The sequence below is a fragment of the Pygocentrus nattereri genome, chromosome 4 (genome assembly GCF_015220715.1).
Source record: "Pygocentrus nattereri isolate fPygNat1 chromosome 4, fPygNat1.pri, whole genome shotgun sequence".
NCBI classification, from domain to species: Eukaryota; Metazoa; Chordata; class Actinopteri; order Characiformes; family Serrasalmidae; genus Pygocentrus; species Pygocentrus nattereri.
In genome coordinates this window covers 10,136,142-10,157,762 of record NC_051214.1, presented here as the reverse complement: position 1 = coordinate 10,157,762, position 21,621 = coordinate 10,136,142, and the positions used below count along the sequence as shown (strand labels likewise).

The following is a 21,621-nucleotide window of genomic DNA, read 5'->3' as shown; positions in this document are numbered from 1 at the left end:
GCACAGAATCCTGACCTCAATCCGAGAGAACAAAATTAGGATGAACCAGACCAGAGACTGTGAGCCAGGCCTTCTCGTCCAACATCAGTGTCTGACCTCACAACTGCTGGATGAACAGGCAAAAATTCCCACAGACACTCTCAATCTTGTAGAAAGCTTCCCAGAAGAGTGGAAGCTGTTATACCTGTAAAGAAGGGATCGGCTCCATATTAATGCCTATGGAGTTAGAACGGGATGTCATAAAAGCGCCTGTGGGTGTAATGTAGGTGCAATGGAATCATCTGCTGGTATGCTGGTCAGCAGCAATGGAAGTTACTATGCTAATGAATCAGCATATCACGTGTTTTGGATGCTGATATGATGGTCAACCAGCATGACCCTGCTGGGTGACCAGCTAAACCAACGCCAGACCAGTGTAAACACTTGGGTGTTTTGTCTCAGCAGGGTTTATATTACTCCATTGAATGTTGAGGACAGTTTAACTGCAGATATGCTGCAAAACACACCAATACAGTTAAACTGGCCTGTCAACAACTAGGCAAAATAACTGTTTATAACTCGTGAAATCGGTCTCTCCTCAAAAGTCTCCAGGTCACGTGCTCGGATTAGACCGAGCTCGCGCTCTCCTCCTGCTGGACACGAGCGAGCGCTAGAAAGAGACAGAGCAAGCGAGAGAGAGACAGACAGGCTACTGCAGACTTTTAGTCAACAAGATCAAGCAGCTGCGAAATAAAAATCACAGCGCCGTGCATGGGCTGCAGACCGCGCGGGAGCTGGCCAGAGCTTTAGGTATCATCACTGGAGGAGGAGGAGGGGGTGGGGCGCGGACATGTCCGGTGACGCGCCGCCTGCGTCCGCGCTGGAAGCGGCGGGTGTTGTGGGGAAGGCAGTGTGCGCAGGCGCGGCGCTGACGGCCGCTCTCTACCTGATCCGCAGAGTCTGTTTAATAATGGCCTGGAAATCAGGAGGAACCAGCCAAGCAGAGCTCGTCAACAACCTCCGCAGTGAGTGTTTTTTTTCACCCTCTTCCCACCCCTCACACCCACCCCCGTCGAACGGAGGGGATTAGAAACACCTAATACTCCCGGAGATTAAGCAGCAAAGATTTCACTTCAAGGCGAAGCTGAAGTTGGCTTCTGATTCGGATGTTCCCGTTCCACCTTAAATGGCGCAGCAGTTACGCTCGGGCGCCTGAGGTGCTAGAATGTAACTGCTGCACAGTTTAAGGTGGAACGGGAAAATTCGTATAAGAAGCCAACGTGAGCCTCTCCTTTCTGCACCTCAGACAGCAGTTTCCTAATTTTAGTGCGCGTTTAACGCATGTTTATATATGTAATTGTTTCAGGACAGTACGTTCTTCCCTTTAGTGTGCCTAGGTAACGTTAAATGCGCCTAGTTTTTCAGTCTGCGTCATTTGTTTTGGTCCTGTCAGCGCTACGTTAACCTAGCAGCTAACTTAATGTGTCACTGTGGTCAGGCTACGCTTTGAAAAAATACCTGATACGAGCATAATGTGAAATAATGTTAAAATAAACGGTGGTGTGTGTGTGTGAGGTGATGTTCTAGCTGTTCATGTGTGGGGTGGGTGTGTTTGTGCTTGTCAGTGGCCGGGCGACCGTTAATTTGGTCGGTTTTGAAAACGTTGTTTAGCTACGTTAGCCGTTTTCTTTTAATTGTTATTGTCGAGAAGAAAGTAATACGAGGAATTAATGGGCAGGTTAGAGTGGAAATAGCAACCAAATGCAGGCGGCTAAGCTAACTTGCTAATCTTAGCCGACCCAGTCAACTCCTCTGTTATTCGTAACGTAACGATACCCGCCCCACTACTGACAGGTTAGCTTAGCATAGCTTAGCTTAGCCGCACTAGCTGCCTTCTCCAAGTTCGGTTTCTGAGTGGCTGGTATGCAAATTAGAGGAGGGAAAAATGTAAGTTATTTGTAAAAATGTTTTAAAAACAACATTTTTGTATGTACATACATAAAAAAGTAAAAAAAAAATGTTTTTAATATGTCACCTAACGTACCATATATATGAATTCAAGTCAGTGCATCTTGAAATAACAACTTGTGTTCTCTAGTTGTCAACTTGTGTCTAAATAATGGCTAATTTTCTCCAAAAAACGACTTACTATGCCTTAACAGTGACTTCTTATTACAAAATAGTTACACATAAATAACTTGTTTCAGGATGGTATGTCAGAATTTCCTCTCAACTCCCAAAGTCAAAACTCTGACTAACTCTAATCAATTTTTTGACAGAGTAAACCAAAATATTAACATATTAATGCCAGAAGCAAAACAGAAAAAAAGCAGTTATTTTTTTTTCTTTTACTTGGCCTTAGGGGGCTTCCATATTAGCTGCAAATTTGGTTTGCTGCTTTGCAGTAAAACCGTAAAAAGACATCTCCATGAGCATCTTTTGTTTGTATGAAAAATATAAACTTCAATGTGTTTTAGAAATATGACAGACAGGAATTGGTCTTCAGAAGTGTCTGATTTCTCCTGCTGCAGTTTTGGTTAGTGATGCTGAGTGGTTGAATATTTTTATTATCTTGTTATTGTTCAGGGCTGAATAAGTATTTAGTGTTTTTGAAGTCTGTAATTCAGTAGTAGTGTCAATGCATACCTCCTGTTTAGGTTTGAAGGGACTACATCTCTTTTTGCTCAACATTTTAGTCAGGGAAGAAACATGAAGGTTTACTGTACTTGAGCCAACACAGAGCCGATTCCTCCGGTATTCATTATCTGGCTCTTTCTAAAAGCTCTAAAACATTAGGCCTAATGCACATTGGTTGTGCACTTATGCGACGGTGGGGTGTGGTAGTACTTTCGTTTCATCTCCTTTTATTGATTTATATTTTCTGTATGCATCAGCACTGCAGTACAGGGATACCTTCTGGTCACGGGTTGTGTGTCAAGGTTGACATTTTGACCCTTAGGTTAAGGTCATGCCAGGTTTGGAAACCATATGTCAATTTTAAAAGCTGTCAATCATTCCAGCTCACTCTTCTCTAAACTGGAGTCTGGTTCACAGCTCAGGACCACGTTGATCATGTCTGACCATTTATTTTTCATATGGAAGGCCAGTGTAGAATCATGTGTTGCACTCCTTACCCTGAGATTATCTACGGCTAATAATATTTCTACTGAGTCTAGCATGAAACTCATCCTGCTGGGCTTCTGTTTTCATTCTGTGGGATAGTGTCCAGCACACTATATTTAGGATGAATGGCCACTTATAGATGAAGAGTGCAGGACATGAGAAGCCTCTCTCAGAAGGGACTTGGTCTGGTAACCACACAAAGGGTTCTGCCATTGTATGTCAGTACGGCTTGTGTGTGGAAAGGCAAAAGAAGTTGTGTTTCAAGTTAAGTCGAATAGAAACTATGTTAGACTAACTGCTGGGAAATTCAGTGTCCTGATTACAGCACAGTTGAAAGAATCAGACATAAATTATTTATAATGCATGGGTTTAGGTTGTGTTACACATTCACACAAAGCTGTGACGCAGATTTCATAGAATGTTTTAAACACAAGCCTAGGCCTTGGATTTTAAAGTGATTTAAGCAATATAGAGTTTATTACTTTTATAAAATGGTGGCAAAACACTATATGATGAAATACACCAGTATTACATAGTTGATTGAAATTAAGTTGATTGTAAATAGCAACAAACTATTTAGTATTATTAATAATACACATTGACAACCATGCAAGGCCTGGTACACCACCGAAAAAATCATTGGATTAACAGCACTGTCATCTTTAAGAGAAAGGAGAAAATCAAGCTCAGCTCTTGCCTCAGACCTGAAAACAAATATCCACAGGACTTTCTGTCCATTTTTTTCACTGTGAGAAGACAACCCAATGCTATAAGTCTGAAAGGATGTGGAGCTGTCAAGAAGCCCTCACTGAGAAAAAGAAAAGAATTGCAGATCGAACAGAGAAGCTGCTGGTGTTCTCAGAACAATGGACTTTCCACCCCCTCAACATCAATGAATGTGTTATATCACTTGCATAAAATGCAACCAACTTCTAAGACTGAGCTTTGGACGTGTGGATAAAGCATCCCTGCAGACGTCTTTGAAAAATGAAAGCAAGACTCTTGAAAAGAATGGAAACTGCAATAAGGTAAAGCATGGGAACGCTAAATACTGAAAAAAAGTATATTATGATTAGTTATGGAGGCTTCCTTTGTAAGCAAATACCTGATGTCCATGTATGCCAAATACTGTACAATAACTTCAGACATGACTCAGCTAATATGATTTAGAACTGATTCTGTTTTTATAATTTACTTTGAGATGAAATAACAATTCACCAGTATATTGCTAGAGCAGTGTTCCCAGTTCATTGTTCAGGTTTGTGTTTTGCTGGCCCTCTTTATACCTGGCATTAACCATGATCTGATCTTGGTGATAGGATCACCATCCAGTCAAGACACAGCAACCTTTTTTTAATGTAGCTTTAGATATCAGTCATAGCTTATTTTCCTGCTCCGTATATAAACATTTAAATTAGGCCAGTGTGCCACAGTTGGTGTGGCCTATACAGGCTTTGATGTGTTTAATGTATCATAAATGTAAATTAGAGATTAGAAAAAAAACAGCAAGCCCAACTGAAGTGCCGCCCACAGTACAATACAGGTTAAAATCGCAGCCAGGAATGGTGGGAGAATCATGCCCTCTCCTTCACATGTAATGAATTGCTTTCCAACCTTAGTGACCACTGAACACACAAGCAGGTGCCTGGAAAAACGTCTTATCAAGAGAGGTGGTCAGTTTCCAAACAAGGTGAATATTGCCTTTTAAGCATTGTTACCTGTCAGTCATTGAGATATCGGATTACATCATCCTTTCGCTCAGGCATAGTGCCTTGTGCACTTCAGATAGACTATCGGACAGCACTCTAGTGCAGTGGGTGATCTCTCTGTGCTAAAAATATTGGAACTGCTCCATCACTGACGTCAGTGACTACATCGCTGCCTCTTCAGCTGGTTCTGACTGTGCACTTTCTATCTGAAAGATTGTTTTGGCTGTACCGCTGATTTGCCTCATCCGCATTCTGTTGTGCTGAAGTGGTTTTATTCGTTTAGCCAGTGTACAGCTGGAAAATAGGCCCATGTTATGGTGTTACAGATGCTTTCGGAGGTGAAGCGTCCAGACAGATTGAGGCTGGGTAGTCAGATACGCATAGGCATAACACTGGTCTAGCTGGTGTGCATAGCCAAATGTTTAATGCAGAGCTGACTGAATATTTCATTTCCCAAAGTTCAGAGAATTTTTTATTCTCTCTTTTTCTTACCCCTCTCTGTACTAACACACACATCTGACCCCCTTTTCTCCTCTTGTCTGCAGTACTTAAGTTGTCTTAATCCGGATTTGAGCTCCTCCTCTGTCACTTCTAGCTGTCGTGTTGCCCATCTGTCTTAAATATAACAGCACATTAGAAAACCGTTCCCATGGTTGTGTCAGTTGGGTATAAATGGAGCCAGTGAGCCAGTGTTGAAGGCTGCTTCTAGACCACACATGGTGCCAAAAACAGTGTTTTCTTTTTTCTCTCATTGCCCTGAATGTTGTTTATGGGTGGGTAATATGATGAATATATAATAAATTGCATTATGATACTCTTTGAAATATTAATGTCGGTATTGTTAGTGCTTCTAACTGAAGTGAACAGCTGCATGGATCTTAAAAACAGATTTAGACCAATTACAGAGGGCCTGAAAACCAGTGATTAGTAACTGCATTGGATGGATCTTATTTCATTATTTATTTTTTTTACCATTTTTAATTTAGTTTTCTCCTTTTGCTTTAACATTTTATATTAGTCAAAGCTTCTAAAAAATATAAAATCACTCTACTGATTTTTCATATCTTGCTCCAACCAACTCTAACAAGTTTGGAAGCATCAGAAAAACTTAATATCATACATACTGTGTATTGTGAAAATGTCAGTCATGAATATAACTCCACGTAACACAACAAATAACAGTCTAATTGCTAGTTTTAGTTTGTTGATGGCTCAGTAACATTTATTGCTAGTAATTCTGGGAGCATGGTAATCATGGTGCTTGGTGTGTTGGCCTGTTGGCCCTCACCTCTACTGCTTTAAAGCTCTAGCATAGCTTCTGGAAATAGCCAGATCTCCATGCCGACTTAGCACGGCGATGCAATCACACATCAGTTATGTGATTTAATGCCTGGGCAAGTAAAGTGTGTGAGGGCAATATATTGTATTGTGTAGTCAGTGGACTGTATTGTTTTGAATTTCTACATGACTGTAGTTGAAACTGTCTGACAGTAACAGTGTTGATATCGCAGTGTTATTAAAGGTCAAGGGTAACTTTTTTCCCCATTTAGACCTGTTAGACAAATGGATTGAGTTTACTGTCCCAAAGAGAGTTCATATTGCCCCATATGTTTTGCTCTTAAAACATAAAAAAATGTACACACACAATTTTAGCAGTTAATTCACTCCTAAAAAATTGTCATTATTGCAATTATTAATATAACTGCTGTTTTTGTCACATATGCTAAGGCTTGCATTGCCAAGTCAGCAGTCAACTAGTTGAATTGATTGAAATATGGTGGTAGTGAAAAAGAAAAATAAATGTTTTTTTTTCTGCTAAATACAAAGAACAAAGCATTTTGTTACTGTCCAAACAGAATGAAACCGATTCCACCATAAGCTGTATTAGACTGTTGAAAATATGAAAATATTAAGTATAAAAAGGCTGAAATACTGGGTGGATTATGAGAGCTGTGATGGGAAAAAGCCATTTGACTGGCATGCAAAACATCGAATTGGGTGTTTAGTATGCGTGGGTAGTCAAGTACTCGGTTAATCATTCAAGGTGCCAGTATTTGAATAACGGAATCACTATTTTTGACTTAGTTACTTTTCCTCATGTAAAGACTGAGAAAATATATAGACTTCCAAAAAACAAATCCCCTGATTTTCATGTTTTCACAGGACGTGACTGAGAACGCTAGGTAGCAAGGTCGGTGAACTCTGTCATGGTTTCTTCATTACTGTAGCTGATGTTTGCTAGGTCCAGGGACAGTGAAAATATATTCCTCTGGCACACTAACATGTCAGCATGTCCACTGAGGAGCCTAGACCTTCTGTTACAGACAGCAAGACTGCATCAGCATCCACCATTGACCTGGTTAATATTAGCTCATCGCAAGAGGGAGCTTCCATTTCTCATCCAACATGCAAAACTGCCATTTTCCCATAGCTATTATTGAATAATGAAACATCTTCTCATAATTTCAAAGCTGCAGTCCACAAACTCCAGTGCTATCATCAAGAAGCTCAAGGAATTCATCAGACGTTAATGTTGAATCCTGGTCTTTTCTTATTTAAATTTCATTTAATGAATTTAATCAAATATCATCTTCAGATCAGCTTGTCAGGTCTCAAATTGAGTATTGAGGTCATGCAACTAGCTGTGATAAGTGAAAGCAACTCCGTTAGGATCCTCAAAAACCATGTAGAAGTGGAGTGAGGGGTGCCGTATGTGTTGAAGAGCAGCTGCTCTAGACACCTCCAGCCCCTGCCACCAGCTGGCTGTCAGTCTACACAAATGGATTAAATTTCACCGAACCTGTGCATTTGTGTTTTCTCTTTTTATCTCCCCAGAGAATGGTATCATTAAGTCGGACCGTGTGTACGAAGTTATGCTGGCGACAAATCGTTCCCATTACTCCAGATGTAACCCTTACATGGACTCTCCACAGTCTATAGGTATGCATTTTCCTCTAAAGGTTATTGTTATAGTTTGTCTTGAGCGCTTCTTGTTGTTGTGTCTTGCATTATGTGAGTTGCACTACTCTAAATAACAGTAATGTGCTGCTTTGCCATGTCCGTGCAGTTTTTATTAGCGCTTTACTGATCCATTCAAACAGGGCTGCTGTTACTGAAGGAGCTCAGGGAGCAGCCAGTTACAGGACCTTCATTCTGCAGTCATTACTGTCACACTCCAGATGGTTCAGATTCATACTGGATCACAGGCACTCCACATATACTACTGTCAGACTGCTAAACTCTATACACATTTCAGATTCATGCTGGATCACAGGCACTCCACATATACTACTGTCAGACTGCTAAACTCTATAGACATTTCAGATTCATGCTGGATCACAGGCACTCCACATATACTACTGTCAGACTGCTAAACTCTATAGACATTTCAGATTCATGCTGGATCACAGGTACTCCACATATGCTACTGTCAGACTGCTAAACTCTATACACATTTCAGATTCATGCTGGATCACAGGTACTCCACATATGCTACTGTCAGACTGCTAAACTCTATAGACATTTCAGATTCATGCTGGATCACAGGTACTCCACATATACTACTGTCAGACTTCTAAACTCTATACACATTTCAGATTCATGCTGGATCACAGGCACTCCACATATACTACTGTCAGACTGCTAAACTCTATAGACATTTCAGATTCATGCTGGATCACAGGCACTCCACATATACTACTGTCAGACTGCTAAACTCTATAGACATTTCAGATTCATGCTGGATCACAGGTACTCCACATATACTACTGTCAGACTGCTAAACTCTATACACATTTCAGATTCATGCTGGATCACAGGTACTCCACATATGCTACTGTCAGACTGCTAAACTCTATAGACATTTCAGATTCATGCTGGATCACAGGTACTCCACATATACTACTGTCAGACTTCTAAACTCTATACACATTTCAGATTCATGCTGGATCACAGGCACTCCACATATACTACTGTCAGACTGCTAAACTCTATAGACATTTCAGATTCATGCTGGATCACAGGCACTCCACATATACTACTGTCAGACTGCTAAACTCTATAGACATTTCAGATTCATGCTGGATCACAGGTACTCCACATATACTACTGTCAGACTGCTAAACTCTATACACATTTCAGATTCATGCTGGATCACAGGTACTCCACATATACTACTGTCAGACTGCTAAACTCTATAGACATTTCAGATTCATGCTGGATCACAGGCACTCCACATATACTACTGTCAGACTTCTAAACTCTATACACATTTCAGATTCATGCTGGATCACAGGCACTCCACATATACTACTGTCAGACTGCTAAACTCTATAGACATTTCAGATTCATGCTGGATCACAGGCACTCCACATATACTACTGTCAGACTGCTAAACTCTATAGACATTTCAGATTCATGCTGGATCACAGGTACTCCACATATACTACTGTCAGACTGCTAAACTCTATAGACATTTCAGATTCATGCTGGATCACAGGTACTCCACATATACTACTGTCAGACTGCTAAACTCTATAGACATTTCAGATTCATGCTGGATCACAGGTACTCCACATATACTACTGTCAGACTTCTAAACTCTATACACATTTCAGATTCATGCTGGATCACAGGTACTCCACATATACTACTGTCAGACTTCTAAACTCTATAGACATTTCAGATTCATGCTGGATCACAGGCACTCCACATATACTACTGTCAGACTGCTAAACTCTATAGACATTTCAGATTCATGCTGGATCACAGGTACTCCACATATACTACTGTCAGACTGCTAAACTCTATACACATTTCAGATTCATGCTGGATCACAGGTACTCCACATATACTACTGTCAGACTGCTAAACTCTATAGACATTTCAGATTCATGCTGGATCACAGGCACTCCACATATACTACTGTCAGACTGCTAAACTCTATAGACATTTCAGATTCATGCTGGATCACAGGTACTCCACATATACTACTGTCAGACTTCTAAACTCTATAGACATTTCAGATTCATGCTGGATTAAAATCACTCCAGAATTATTACTGTCAGACTGCTAAACTCTACAGACATTTCAGATTCATACTGGATTGAAAACATTCCCAGTATTACTCACAGACTTGGAAATACTATAGACATTTTAGATTTAAATTAAAGATCTCTTTGAGAATCACTTAATTATAATTGGTAGAGCTATTCTAGCTTGAAGAGACTCACTGTTAGCCTATATATGTTTTTTTTTTCTATAGATGGTGTTGTTTGAGGCTAGTGCACTTAAATCAGCTGTGCTTTAGCTGTTGGCTGTTTTTATTCTCTGATGTTTTTGTGAATGTAGTTCTTTTAAACCTCCACAGGCTACCAGGCAACCATCAGTGCACCACACATGGTATGTTCTGAGTCTTTCAGCCTTCTTTTGAGCTTTTTATTTGAGACCAAATGATACCCAGTTGCTGTTGGAGCACTGCAGTGAGAACAGGTGCTGATTAAAGTGTGTGTGTGTGTTTGTGTGTGTTTGTATGTCTGTGTGTGTTAAGCACGCATATGCGCTGGAGCTCCTACATGATCAGCTGTATGAGGGTGCCAAAGCACTGGATGTGGGCTCAGGCAGTGGCATACTGTCTGTCTGTTTTGCCAGAATGGTGAGTCACCATCAGCCTCTTGTTCCAGCATGACATCTTTTTTTTTTTCCTCCCCTCTCTCTCCTCTTTGCCAAAAAGGATGTACGTGCCGATATCCAAACTCATCTAACTATTTGTTTATTAAATCAGGTACTTGAATAAGGCAAGTACCTGGAAGTAGAAAAGAAAATAATCACAGAGACTGTTGGGACACAAGCAGCTGATACTGGTCATGTACTCAGAGCTCAACTGATGTGTTAAAACAGCAATGCAGATCACCTTTTATGGTAGCAACATGCAGAAATGTTAAACTTTCCAGAATTAAGTTTTTTATTTATAACAATATAAATAATCGTCTCACTGGGATATTCAAATACGGTTTGTTTAAAAATGTGCATATTCAGATTAGGCCTACAGATAACAGTGAGTGTCTTTACATGCACTTAATAATCCGATAACTGCAGAAAAGCAGATTTTGTCAGTAATCCGATCAACACGTTTACAAGCACTTGAGTAACTTGAGAAGCTCTGGGTCTACATGAGTCAGACAGTAATTGGATTTCTGCTTTGCAACCAGTAAACTCACAGAAGACGACTTGACGGAAACATAATGTAAAACTCAAACCTGGTGTTTGAGTAGTTGGTTTCAGTGTCGCTCCAGAAGCGTTTTGCTGTGTCTTGTGGCAACACTGCTTGCTTATTTCCGGTACCGCAGTCTGTTTTCATATATGTGCAGACTTAGAAATCCGAAAGAAAGCTTTTAATTATTTTAAAGGCACAAGTTAATAAAATAAAATAAATAAATATATGTTAAATACACACACATACACACACACACACACACACACACACACACACATATATATATATATATATATATATATATATATATATATATATATATATATATATATAGTCCTATTTAGTTACAAGTACATTCCCTCTATTTGCAGGTAAACGTGTAGAAGTCTTTTTGTTTAGTTTTGTTGTGTTCGTGGATCATCGTCGTGCTGCTGTGAAACGCTGTCTCTGCTTTGTATTTATTCATTGTAATTCACTCTGACTTTTGTGGATGTTGCTCTCTTGAGTTCATCTCCCTTTACTGCCACCAGGGTGTAAAGTCTTGTCTGTGCCACAGAGAGTTTCTTATGATGCAATGAAATGACAGAGCCTTACAGCCTCCGTATATGTGTATTGAACTCTGCTTGAATTAATACAGATTGGGTGTTTTTTGATGCAGCTAAGTTCACATCGACCCCCACTGGACCCAATTAAAACAGCAAATATTATTGAAATGCCCGTCCTGTTCTCTGTGCATTTATTTGTGTGGTCAGAACACATCTTGCAAATTGTTCCAAGTTTTTGAATATTTAAACAGATTAATTTCTTTCAGAACGTCAAAGTATGGAGTTTGTCTTTGTATGTCTGTAGAGTTTTGATGTTACAATGTTTGTTTTGAGTTGCAGGTGGGGCCAAAGGGAAAAGTCATTGGGATCGATCACATAAAGGAACTTGTGGACGACTCGATCAATAACGTCAAGAAAGATGACCCTTCTTTGATATCATCTGGACGCATCAAACTTATTGGTAAGTAAATGTTATTATTATTTAGCTGGATATTACAGGTCTTGTTGAAATTTGTGTTGATTAATGTTGTCGGCTACATTCATAGACTAGCAATGTCTGTGCTGTGATCACTGTTGATTAATCAGGCTAAAACAAGCTTGTATTATACCAGAAGTCACGCAACAAAAAGCAAAGTGGAACCTATGAGTTTTGAAGGGGGGCTTCCCGAAAATGCCTCAGTATTGCCTTAAAGGCTGCATACGGCATCTTTCTGAATAACCTGTTACAGACAACTGGGCTGTATTAAATTTTCTTTGCTTTTAATGGCTTTGAATGAACATTAGCTGGTTAAGTCAGTGTTTCACATGGGAAAACATTCTGTGTATGGAAGGCCACAAGCATGATCGGTTTCGAAAGCATAACCACAGTTAACAAAGTGAAACCTGTTGTGCTTGGTCACATTCAGAATATATATATATATATATATATATATATATATATATATATATATATATATAAAAATATATAATATTGTGTGTGTGTGTGTGTGTGTGTGTGTGTGTATACACACTAAGATTAGTAACTGATCATGCCATTAGTTTATCAGTCTATTCAGGCTCTCAGCAGGAGCTCTAGTGTTTGTAAAAAAACTGAAAAAGACACAGGAATGAATAAATACAGATACTTAGCAGGGCTAAATCCCAACTATGCACTGACATTTTTACTGTGCATTGTCTGTTAAAATCGTCCAACCCAACAGCTTTCCTGTTCTCTTGTTGTCCTGCTAATCCTACCCTAGTTTGCTGGGGTTTTTTTGCACAAAAAGTGCATCTATAAATATTGAATTACAATGAATTCCTATTTGATGTCGTTTTTTTGCATAAAGATGAAGTTGACAGTCTTCAGTGATTTCAAGTTTAAATACAAAGGCTAATTGCATATTTGTTGAGGGGTGTGTATGTGCCTTGAATCATTCTAAGCTGCCTGGTCTTTCTGCACTCTTAACAGCATCACCACAAGACTGGCATTGCTACAGCAACCTGCCCTTCTGTTCAGGGATGAAGTTGGCACCGAGGCTGCCTTGGCCATGCTGGCGTGCACTCATGCTCTCTGTGTGTTTGTGTTTGCAGTTGGAGACGGAAGGTTGGGCTTTACAGAGGAGGCACCCTATGATGCTATTCACGTAGGAGCTGCAGCTCCCTCTGTGCCACAGGCTGTAAGTTTGCTTCTGAAACACAAGTATCATGTCAATTGCCCTTCATTAGGCCAATATCCACTGATTGGGATGCTCATTGTGTGTTCATGATTTTCACACACCAGATATTACAATTACGGTTGTACATATAGTTTTGTTTTTGTTTTTTCTACTTTTGTGCATGTCGATGCATCAGACATAGTACCATAAGATTGCAATATTTTGAAGCTATACAGATTTGTTGCATTATATTTCAGAGGATTTGTCAATTTCATGACAAGCAAGAGTGTTTGTTGTAGCACAGGGGTCTTAAAACCAAATTACCTAGAGGCCACTGGCTGGTTGAAAACACAGAAAAAAGTGTCCATTATTCTTCTTATTCATCTTCTTATTACTATTAATAATAACAATAACAATAATAATAATCATCTTTTTTTAAAATCTAAACTATTGTTAATAATAAATTATAATTATTAGAAAATATTAAACAAATAATAAAATTAATAAAATATTACAAAAAACAAGTAGTTAATACTGTTAGATCAATGATTATAATTTCAGTCATTAATATTTCATTATTAACTATTTTATTATTGGTTAAGATGACTATTATTGTGGTTTTCCATGATATGGGCCCTTTAAGAACCTGCATGTGTTGTCTGTGTAGCTGTTGGACCAGCTGAAGCCGGGCGGGCGTCTGATCCTGCCGGTGGGGCCTGCAGGAGGGAACCAGATGCTGGAGCAGCACGACAAGATGGAGGACGGCAGCACCAAAATGAAGCCCCTCATGGGGGTGATTTACGTGCCTTTAACAGACAAAGACAAGCAGTGGTCCAGGTGGAAGTGACTTCCTGTCCCCTCTTCCCCCTCTCTCTCCCCCAGGGCACAGGTGAAATGGTGTGGTCCGGAGCAGACGAGGCTGCCTTTGCTGCTTGTCGTCTTTTTTTCGCTTCTCCATACCATGATGACCGCCTGCACGATTAATTTTTTTATTTGTTTTTTTTACTTTAACCCCCACAAGTGTGCCTGGTTTCATTCTAGATTAAAGGAAAGGGGAAAAAAACTTTTTAAGGATTTTTTAAAAAGAAAAGTTATTTATTTTTTTAAAATTTATTTATGTATTTATTTTTAATTGCATAAGTTGCATTTTCTGAAGGTATGGGCTTGAGTTTGAGTTTGACTCACTGAATGCTTTATAAGAGAGGCATGGCTCCCACAGCAGAGTTTATGCACTGAAGAAGAGGCTGTTTTTCAGCCTTGTCACTAATCATACCTTGTACTGATAAGTTTGAATTGACAGAGTTTGGGAATGGATAGGCGTGTGTTCGTGTGGTGGATATTAGAGATGAGCGTGTAGAGGCGAGCATGCTCTGTAATTATATTACTCATCCAGTGGGATGGTATATTTTAATGTGTGTGTTGCATGATTGGTGACATTATTGGTGTGAATGCGCGTTAGAGGTCTGCTACCCACCCTGAGCCTCACAGGACTCACCAAAATATCAGGTTTTGTGCCATATTTTTACATATGGAATCGACCATGGGTCTGGCTTGGGTTCGTTTTCTAATGTGTTTTTAACATAATAGATTAGTTTTTTATTTGGGTGTTTATGCAAATGTAAATGTGTGTATGCTCCATCTCTGGCATAATCTAGTACACTCCATGGCCGAAACTATGTGGGCACCCGACCAGCACACCTGTATGAGCTTGTTTGACAACCATTTCTAAAAACATTGGGTGTTAATATGAAGCTACCCCCCACATTTTATGGCTAAAACCAGGTGAGGTCAGGCATTGATGTTGGACGAAGACGCCTGGGTCACTCCAGTGTCCAGTGGACTTGTGGTCAGGGCTCAGTCCAGATCACTGGAGTTCCTCCACATCAAACTCCTGTTTATGAACCTCACTTTGTGCACAGGGGCATAGTCTGCTGAAACAGGAAAGCGCCTTCCCCAAGCTGCTGCCACAAAATTGGAAGTATATGGTATATGGAAGTATATAGAAATGTCTTCCTATGCTGTGGCACTAATATTACCATTTACTGGTACTAAGGGGCTCAAACCCTGAAAAACAGACCATTATCCCTCCTCAACCAAACTTTACAGCTGGCACTATACGTTCCAGGAGGTGGCATTCTGGTATCTGCCTTCTTGACTGCCAGATAATGAAGTGTGATTCATCACTCCAGAGAACACTTTTCCAGTGCTCCAGAGTCCAATGCTGGCATGCTTTACGCAACTGCAGCGGACTCTCGGCTTTGCTATCACGTAGTGATATCAGGCCTGTGTGCAGCTGCTTGGCCATTGAAAAAATGTATCTCATGAAGTTTGTGCTATATTTTATACACCTGGGCAAAGCTGGTCTTACTGTGCATATATCGAGGGGCTTCGAATAAGGCTCAGACGATCAGAATTCAGTACTGGGACTGTCTGTTTTATAATCAGTATTTTGCATCCTTAATTAATGATTAACTGCCAACTAAGGATGGCCTGTTATTGGTTAGAGTTTTTGCAGCATCTAGCATTTAATGTTATATCTTTTTAGTTTTCATCCATTAATGTACTCTCACTACAATACCCAGCATGCATTGCACAAATACATCATACAGGTACTGGGAACACCAATGGTGTTCAAGAAGTTTTGACTGGTAGTGTAGTCACTGATAAATACTGGAGGCTAATAAATGCAGACTTTCTAGCAGTAATGCTATCCATCTGGCTTCCTTCTGCATTAACCAGCTAGCAAAAAAAGGTCAGTTATGCGTCCCCAAGTGCTTGTAGTTTTTTGAAAGCACTTTTGTTAAAAAAAAGAATTTGCCAAAATTTGCATCGCAAGTGAGTGTCGACTACACGACTACAGAGAAAGCTTTCAGATAAGTGCGCAGAGTTTGGGCCCAGTTGGGTCGGGTTCGGGCTTCAGTTTCATAACCCGTGCAGACCTCTAACGTGCATACGAAAGATGCTTCCAGTGTAACCTTTTTCTCTTTGTCTCTCATAGGGATGAACTTTGAAACGACAGTCTGGCAATATTCACCATCACACAAACGTACAAACACATACACGCTCATAACATACACCATCCATCAGGACTTAACAACTAACTACGAGATGGTAAATCCACGGTGAAGGAAAACCCACACTGGTTGCACTCTCGCTCTCAGAACAGTCCGACGGCTGTGTGGCCAAAGAGCCCTCAGGATGGATGGAACAGACTGATCTCTCTTAAAAAGGAAGAAAAAAAAAAACAAAAAAGAAGAGTGGGGCTTTGTCTTGACATTTTCATGCCTGCAGTTTGCTTTGGGGTTGTGAACTTTTTTCTTTTCTCTCTTTTGGATTGTTGATTTGCAGGTGCACATTTTCTTTTTTTGTGAGAACTACAGTATTGCAATGATTCTTTTTGTCTTGTTTGTTTATGTGCATTTCAGCTTGTTTGGAGCTGAGTGTAAGGGGGTGCTGTTTCGCATATGGATTGTAGGAATGGGACAGAGTGTTCTTAGAGGATATACATCCGCTCTCCACTACGCGCTCAATGCTAATGTTAAAGACGCTCTCTCAGCTTCTAGTGTAGAAGCTGCAGCCTCACTGAACACATCTAGGCTCAACTCTAGTCATGATCCCAGAACGTTCTGCGAATTCCAAGGCCGTACATCGAGTTTGGTTTGGCAGCGTCCTCTGGAACAGGGCTTCCCAAACGTTCTCATGAAGACTTGTTCTTGACTGAGGACCCCTCACCCCCAAGCTGAGAAAGTCTTCTTTCTTGCTAAAATTTTAAAGTCACTTTTCTTTCACTGCTGTGTAACCACTCAATGAGAATATAATACTCTGATGTGCTTTCTTGTATATGAAGCTAAAAGAGATTGACCTCAGTTTTCCAGCGAACTGGCTAGCTAATTTATTTCGTTTTGAAACAACTAAGATATTGATGATTTGGAAGTATAATACTCTAATTTGTTTAAGTAAAGTGGTTCATCTCAACCAATTTGCTTGTTTTCTCCAAGTGCATATTTCCCAATGAGTTTGCTAACAATCTACCTAGCTAGCTGGCTAATTTTATGGTACCTGTCCCTGACTTGTAAAAACCCTGGGGGTCCACCACACAGTTTGAGGAACTCTGCTCTAGATCTCCATTCTCCAACAGCATTTAACTTCCAGAGCTACAGCTGAGTTTAGTGTAGATTTGCTCGGTCTGGTTATTGACAGTATTTTAACCCTGCTCACTCTAGCTGATTGACATGCAGCTCATGCTCATGGCATCTTAGACTGGCTGCCCACATTCGCACTGACCAACATGCTACTACTGGAGGTTCACATCGCGTACGAAGAGCACACAGCCAGCTTTTGCAAACACACACACTCTTTCACTAACACACACACACACTTTCACTAACACACACAGGCAGGGCTGAGCTTGTGCCCCCCACCCCTCCACTGTGGAAGTGCTCGCCGTCACTGGTCACCATGCTGATTCTCTGCGCAGGTGGTGTGTTGCCTGCATTCGCACAACTGTGGCTTTGTACAAATAAAACTCAACGCAGTGCAAACCGTCTGTCTGTCTGTCGTCTTTCGCAAGAAATAGCAGAGTGGGGGCGTCCTAACTTAGCTGACCTCAGAGGGCGTGTTTTGGCCTTAAACTAGCATTTAATGTTGTATCCTTTTGGTTTTCATCCATTAATGTTCTCTAACTACAATACCCAGCATGCATTGCACAAATACATCATACATATGGTATTCAAGGACTTCACTGGTAGTGTAGTCACTGATAAATACAGGAGGCTAATAAATACAGACCTCCTAGCAGCAATGCTAAGCTAGCTGTCTGGCGTCCTTCTGCATTAACCAGCTAGCATAAAAATGTCCAGCATTTATTGCGCGTCCCAAAAATCTCACTTTAGAGCCGTGGTCTTCAAACTGGTCCTCAGGGCCTGCAAGTGGTTAAAATTTTTGCTCCAACTGAACAAATGAAATAAAAATTTGTGGGGGTCCCTGATGACTAGTTCGATGACCACACACCACATCAGGAGGCTAGCAGGCATGGTTACAACAGGAAGCGATGGATAATTTTTTATTTAGCCCGAAATGTCATTCAAAGTGGCTTGATTGTGCATTCCCTTGATATCCATTGAGTCCTTTTTGTATCAAATACTTCATTTGGTATTAATGGAATGGTTGATTTGAAAAATCTAAAGTACTTATTTTTCTTTTACTTCATGCAGTTGATCGTCTCAAGTTTGCTTCTGTAGTTCTGCAGTAAAGCTACAATGCTCATTTAATCGTCTGCGACCTCGTTTCTGTCGTGTTTTTGGCTTGACCTCGCCCACTCTCCACTCGGATGGCCACTCGTGGCAGGAGAACGTCTGTAACTTGAAGCCAAAATTCCATGGTTTTGAAATGACGCCTGTTTTAAAGTGGTTTAACGCTATGACTTGTGAGAAGCACTGTCATTATTTTGTAGTTTGAAAAGGGAATTGTGTCGGGTCACAAAGATTTCCAGGCAAGCTGTATAAGTTGACCCTGGACTTGGTCCCTGACCCCTCTGAGGCCTCATCTAACACCCTTCACTTGAACCAATAAAGTAATAGAACAGCCCTTAACATTTCCTCATGGCTTCTTCTGAGGGGAAATGACAAGGGTGCATTAAAACTGGTACTGAAACAAAGGGGTCAGTGGTTCTTAGTCCTAAGATACCTAGGGTGAACTGGAGCTACCCAGAAGGAAAAAATATGTTCTGAACATAAATGGAGCATTAATTAAATCATAAATCATGTATTTTTTCAAATATAATCTGACATTTTCACAGATATGCATACATAGTTTACAGTTCAGAAGTAAAGCAACACATTTACAGTACATTGAGTAGCAGATGACACAAGAATAGCATTGGTATCACAAGTGGACTTAGAAAATCTTAGACATTCACAAAGAAATGAAAAAATCAGTCCTGAAATCAGACTTCTACAGCACATACTGATCAGAAAGTTTCCCAATCCCAGTCCTACACAGTCGCTTGTTTTCTTGGTTGATATTGGTGGTGGCTTTGGACAGTGTTTGGTGTATATATGTACACACACTCACACACACACACTCACACACACACACACACACACACACACACACACACACACGTGTGTATATATATATATATATATATATACACACATACATACACACACACACGCATACACACACACACATGCAGGAGACCTGATATAAGCTCAATATGATCAAAATCCATTAGGAGTGAAATCAGTAGATGAAGTGTTTCTGGTGTTACTGTTTAGAGATGTGTTACAGACCCAGGAGTGCAGGTCACACGTTGCCTGGACGGCAGAAACTTCACAAAGTAGTACAATATTTTGTTTGAAAGTGGTATTTTCATCAGGAAGATGTTAACTTTATTGTGTGTTCGATTCTGGAAATAAAGCATGAAAGGTAAAAATCATAACTCATTTTTCAAACAAGATTCAGGGAGTCAGATCTAAGAGCAGCTCTCCAGTGCCCCCCAATGGTGCAAACTGAAACAGCAAGAAAATCTAAATTACGTCACTGACACAAAGAAATAACATTGCTAAGATCTTACAATGAAAATGAGAGAAGATCTTCTGAGAAACCAACAACTAACTCCAAGACAATACAATCTGCTGCATGTCTCCACACCTGGATTTTGAATAATTCAGTAGATTATTCAGATCAGTTAGATGTAATGTGGTTCGTTCTAGAGAAAGTCAGAATCGTTCATGTTCTGAAGGCTGTAAAGTCTCTAAAAGCTCCCTCACAGAAAGCTCTTACATGAAATGGTTATGAATATGTTGTCTGACATTCAAAATGTTCTTTTATGGTAGTTTTAAAATAAAGTTTTGGCCTAAAACGTATTCTGTGAAACCCTTTCATGATGGAGAGATACATGCAGGGAAATAATCCCCCAAAAGTATCCAGACTTCCAGATTTATCACCACTTTACAATTATCAGTAGTCCATATAAAAACATACACCTGTCTTTTGAGTTATCTGGTTATTTTGGATACTAAATAATGGCTATATTTGGTGTTGCAGAAGAAATAAGTCTACAATTTTACACCAAACCAGTCTGAATGACCTTGTTTACATCTTATCTACACTTTACTGTAGGGTACTGTTTATAAGGCTGCATGACGCCTACATACAACTGACAAAACCCTTCATAAATGCTTATAAATGCTTATTTCAATAGGTGTCATCTGTCATAAAGACTACTTTAGCTAATTTTGATCAAAAGTAGCAAATGTAACATTTATAGCAAATGACGCCCTATGGAACAAGCACTAATAAACATTTATGTAGGGTTATGTCAGTTGTCACAACAAGCTTGTGTAAATATGTCATAAAGCCTTATGACCAGCACCCTACAGTGAAGTGTTACCATGAGTTCTATAGCAATGTTGAAAAAAATCAATGGAATTCCTCTTTAACTCTTATTTGGATTTCTGCTTTCTTTGAACTTGAGAACAAACTAGCCTGTAGTTAACTACGCAAAATAGACATCTCTTTTCTCTTGAGCGATGGAATGTTTTTAATGTGACCACATCTTCAAATCCAACCCAAATACTTGACCGAGTTACCAACCTGCATACCGTTTAAATTTATGGTGAGAAACTAAAACGAAAAGTACAAAACGATTCTTCCTTTTCATTCCATGTTTTGCCTTTGTGCATTGTCCAAGATGACCTTTTCTGATCAACCAAAATCAAAACAATATCAGACTGATATTTGAATCAATGTGTAAGATTTTGGACAGTATTATATATCAGTGATATTCAATGTTTTCAAATACAGCTGTTCAGTATCCCTCCACACTCAGAAATGCACACTGCATCAGCTGTATGTATGGGTTTGATGGACAGGCGTGTGTTCTGCTACAGGTACATGCCGTTAATGAGGTAATCGGACTCCTCTGTGGTGAGCGGCCGAGCTTTCTTCATCCTGTGGCGCACCAGACGCAGTCTGCAGGCCACCATCAGCAACAGCAGAGCACTGATAATCACCCCCAGAACCAGCGGCAGGATCGCACCTAAACAGACATACATAGTTAACAAAGAACACGCTGTTACTAGGCAACTACCATCAGTTCTAGAAGCATAACAGTGCCCTCAATTCTACTTTCACTTTCAATGGATTTCTAATTATTACATTGTTTTCTATACTGTAGAATGGGGTTCAATGCCTTTACCCCGGCCATTTTACACAGGTAGGCGAAGGCAGTGTTAGGAGCCTTGCCTGAGGACTCTTATTGGTATAGTCTGCTTACCCAGGCAAGGCTCCTAACACTGCCTTCGCCTACCTGTGTAAAATGATCAAATTGTAAGATGTAAAATGATTTTTCAACATGAAAAAACATGAAACAATTACTCGATGATTACTCGAATTATTGGCAATGCTGCTCA

General features: G+C 40.0%; 2 protein-coding genes across 3 annotated transcripts in view; one reads left to right on the top strand and one right to left on the bottom strand.

The window, feature by feature from the left end:
• The first annotated feature begins 850 nt into the window (after window positions 1-850).
• pcmt (protein-L-isoaspartate (D-aspartate) O-methyltransferase) lies at window positions 851-17,745 on the top strand. Of its 2 annotated transcripts, none has more exons than XM_017697725.2 (8): window positions 851-1,004; window positions 7,647-7,751; window positions 10,180-10,211; window positions 10,360-10,464; window positions 11,910-12,030; window positions 13,140-13,225; window positions 13,872-14,041; window positions 16,203-17,745. In XM_017697725.2, exons 1-8 carry the CDS (start codon window positions 950-952, stop codon window positions 16,213-16,215), a joined length of 687 nt encoding a protein of 228 aa, XP_017553214.1. In that variant the 5' UTR covers window positions 851-949; the 3' UTR covers window positions 16,216-17,745. The 2 variants fall into 2 exon arrangements, with proteins under 2 accessions (XP_017553214.1, XP_017553215.1); XM_017697726.2 differs by having other exon boundaries at window positions 13,872-14,093.
• A 1,197-nt stretch (window positions 17,746-18,942) lies between these two features.
• lrp11 (low density lipoprotein receptor-related protein 11) overlaps window positions 18,943-21,621 on the bottom strand; it is a 28,044-nt gene continuing 25,365 nt past the window's right edge. The window contains exon 9 of the mRNA XM_017697728.2: window positions 18,943-21,248. Within this exon, the coding sequence (XP_017553217.2) occupies window positions 21,094-21,248 (155 nt within the window). The 3' untranslated portion in view covers window positions 18,943-21,093. The remainder of the gene's footprint in view (window positions 21,249-21,621) is intronic.

What these genes read in the sequence shown, in the direction of transcription:
- pcmt (XM_017697725.2), top strand. Translation starts at nt 950, where the DNA reads ATGGCCTGGAAATCAGGAGGAACCAGCCAAGCAGAGCTCGTCAACAAC. An exon ending in CTGTCTGTTTTGCCAGAATG is followed by an intron (nt 10,465 to 11,909) that starts GTGAGTCACCAT and finishes TTTGAGTTGCAG; the next exon opens with GTGGGGCCAAAGGGAAAAGT. An exon ending in TGGACGCATCAAACTTATTG is followed by an intron (nt 12,031 to 13,139) that starts GTAAGTAAATGT and finishes TTGTGTTTGCAG; the next exon opens with TTGGAGACGGAAGGTTGGGC.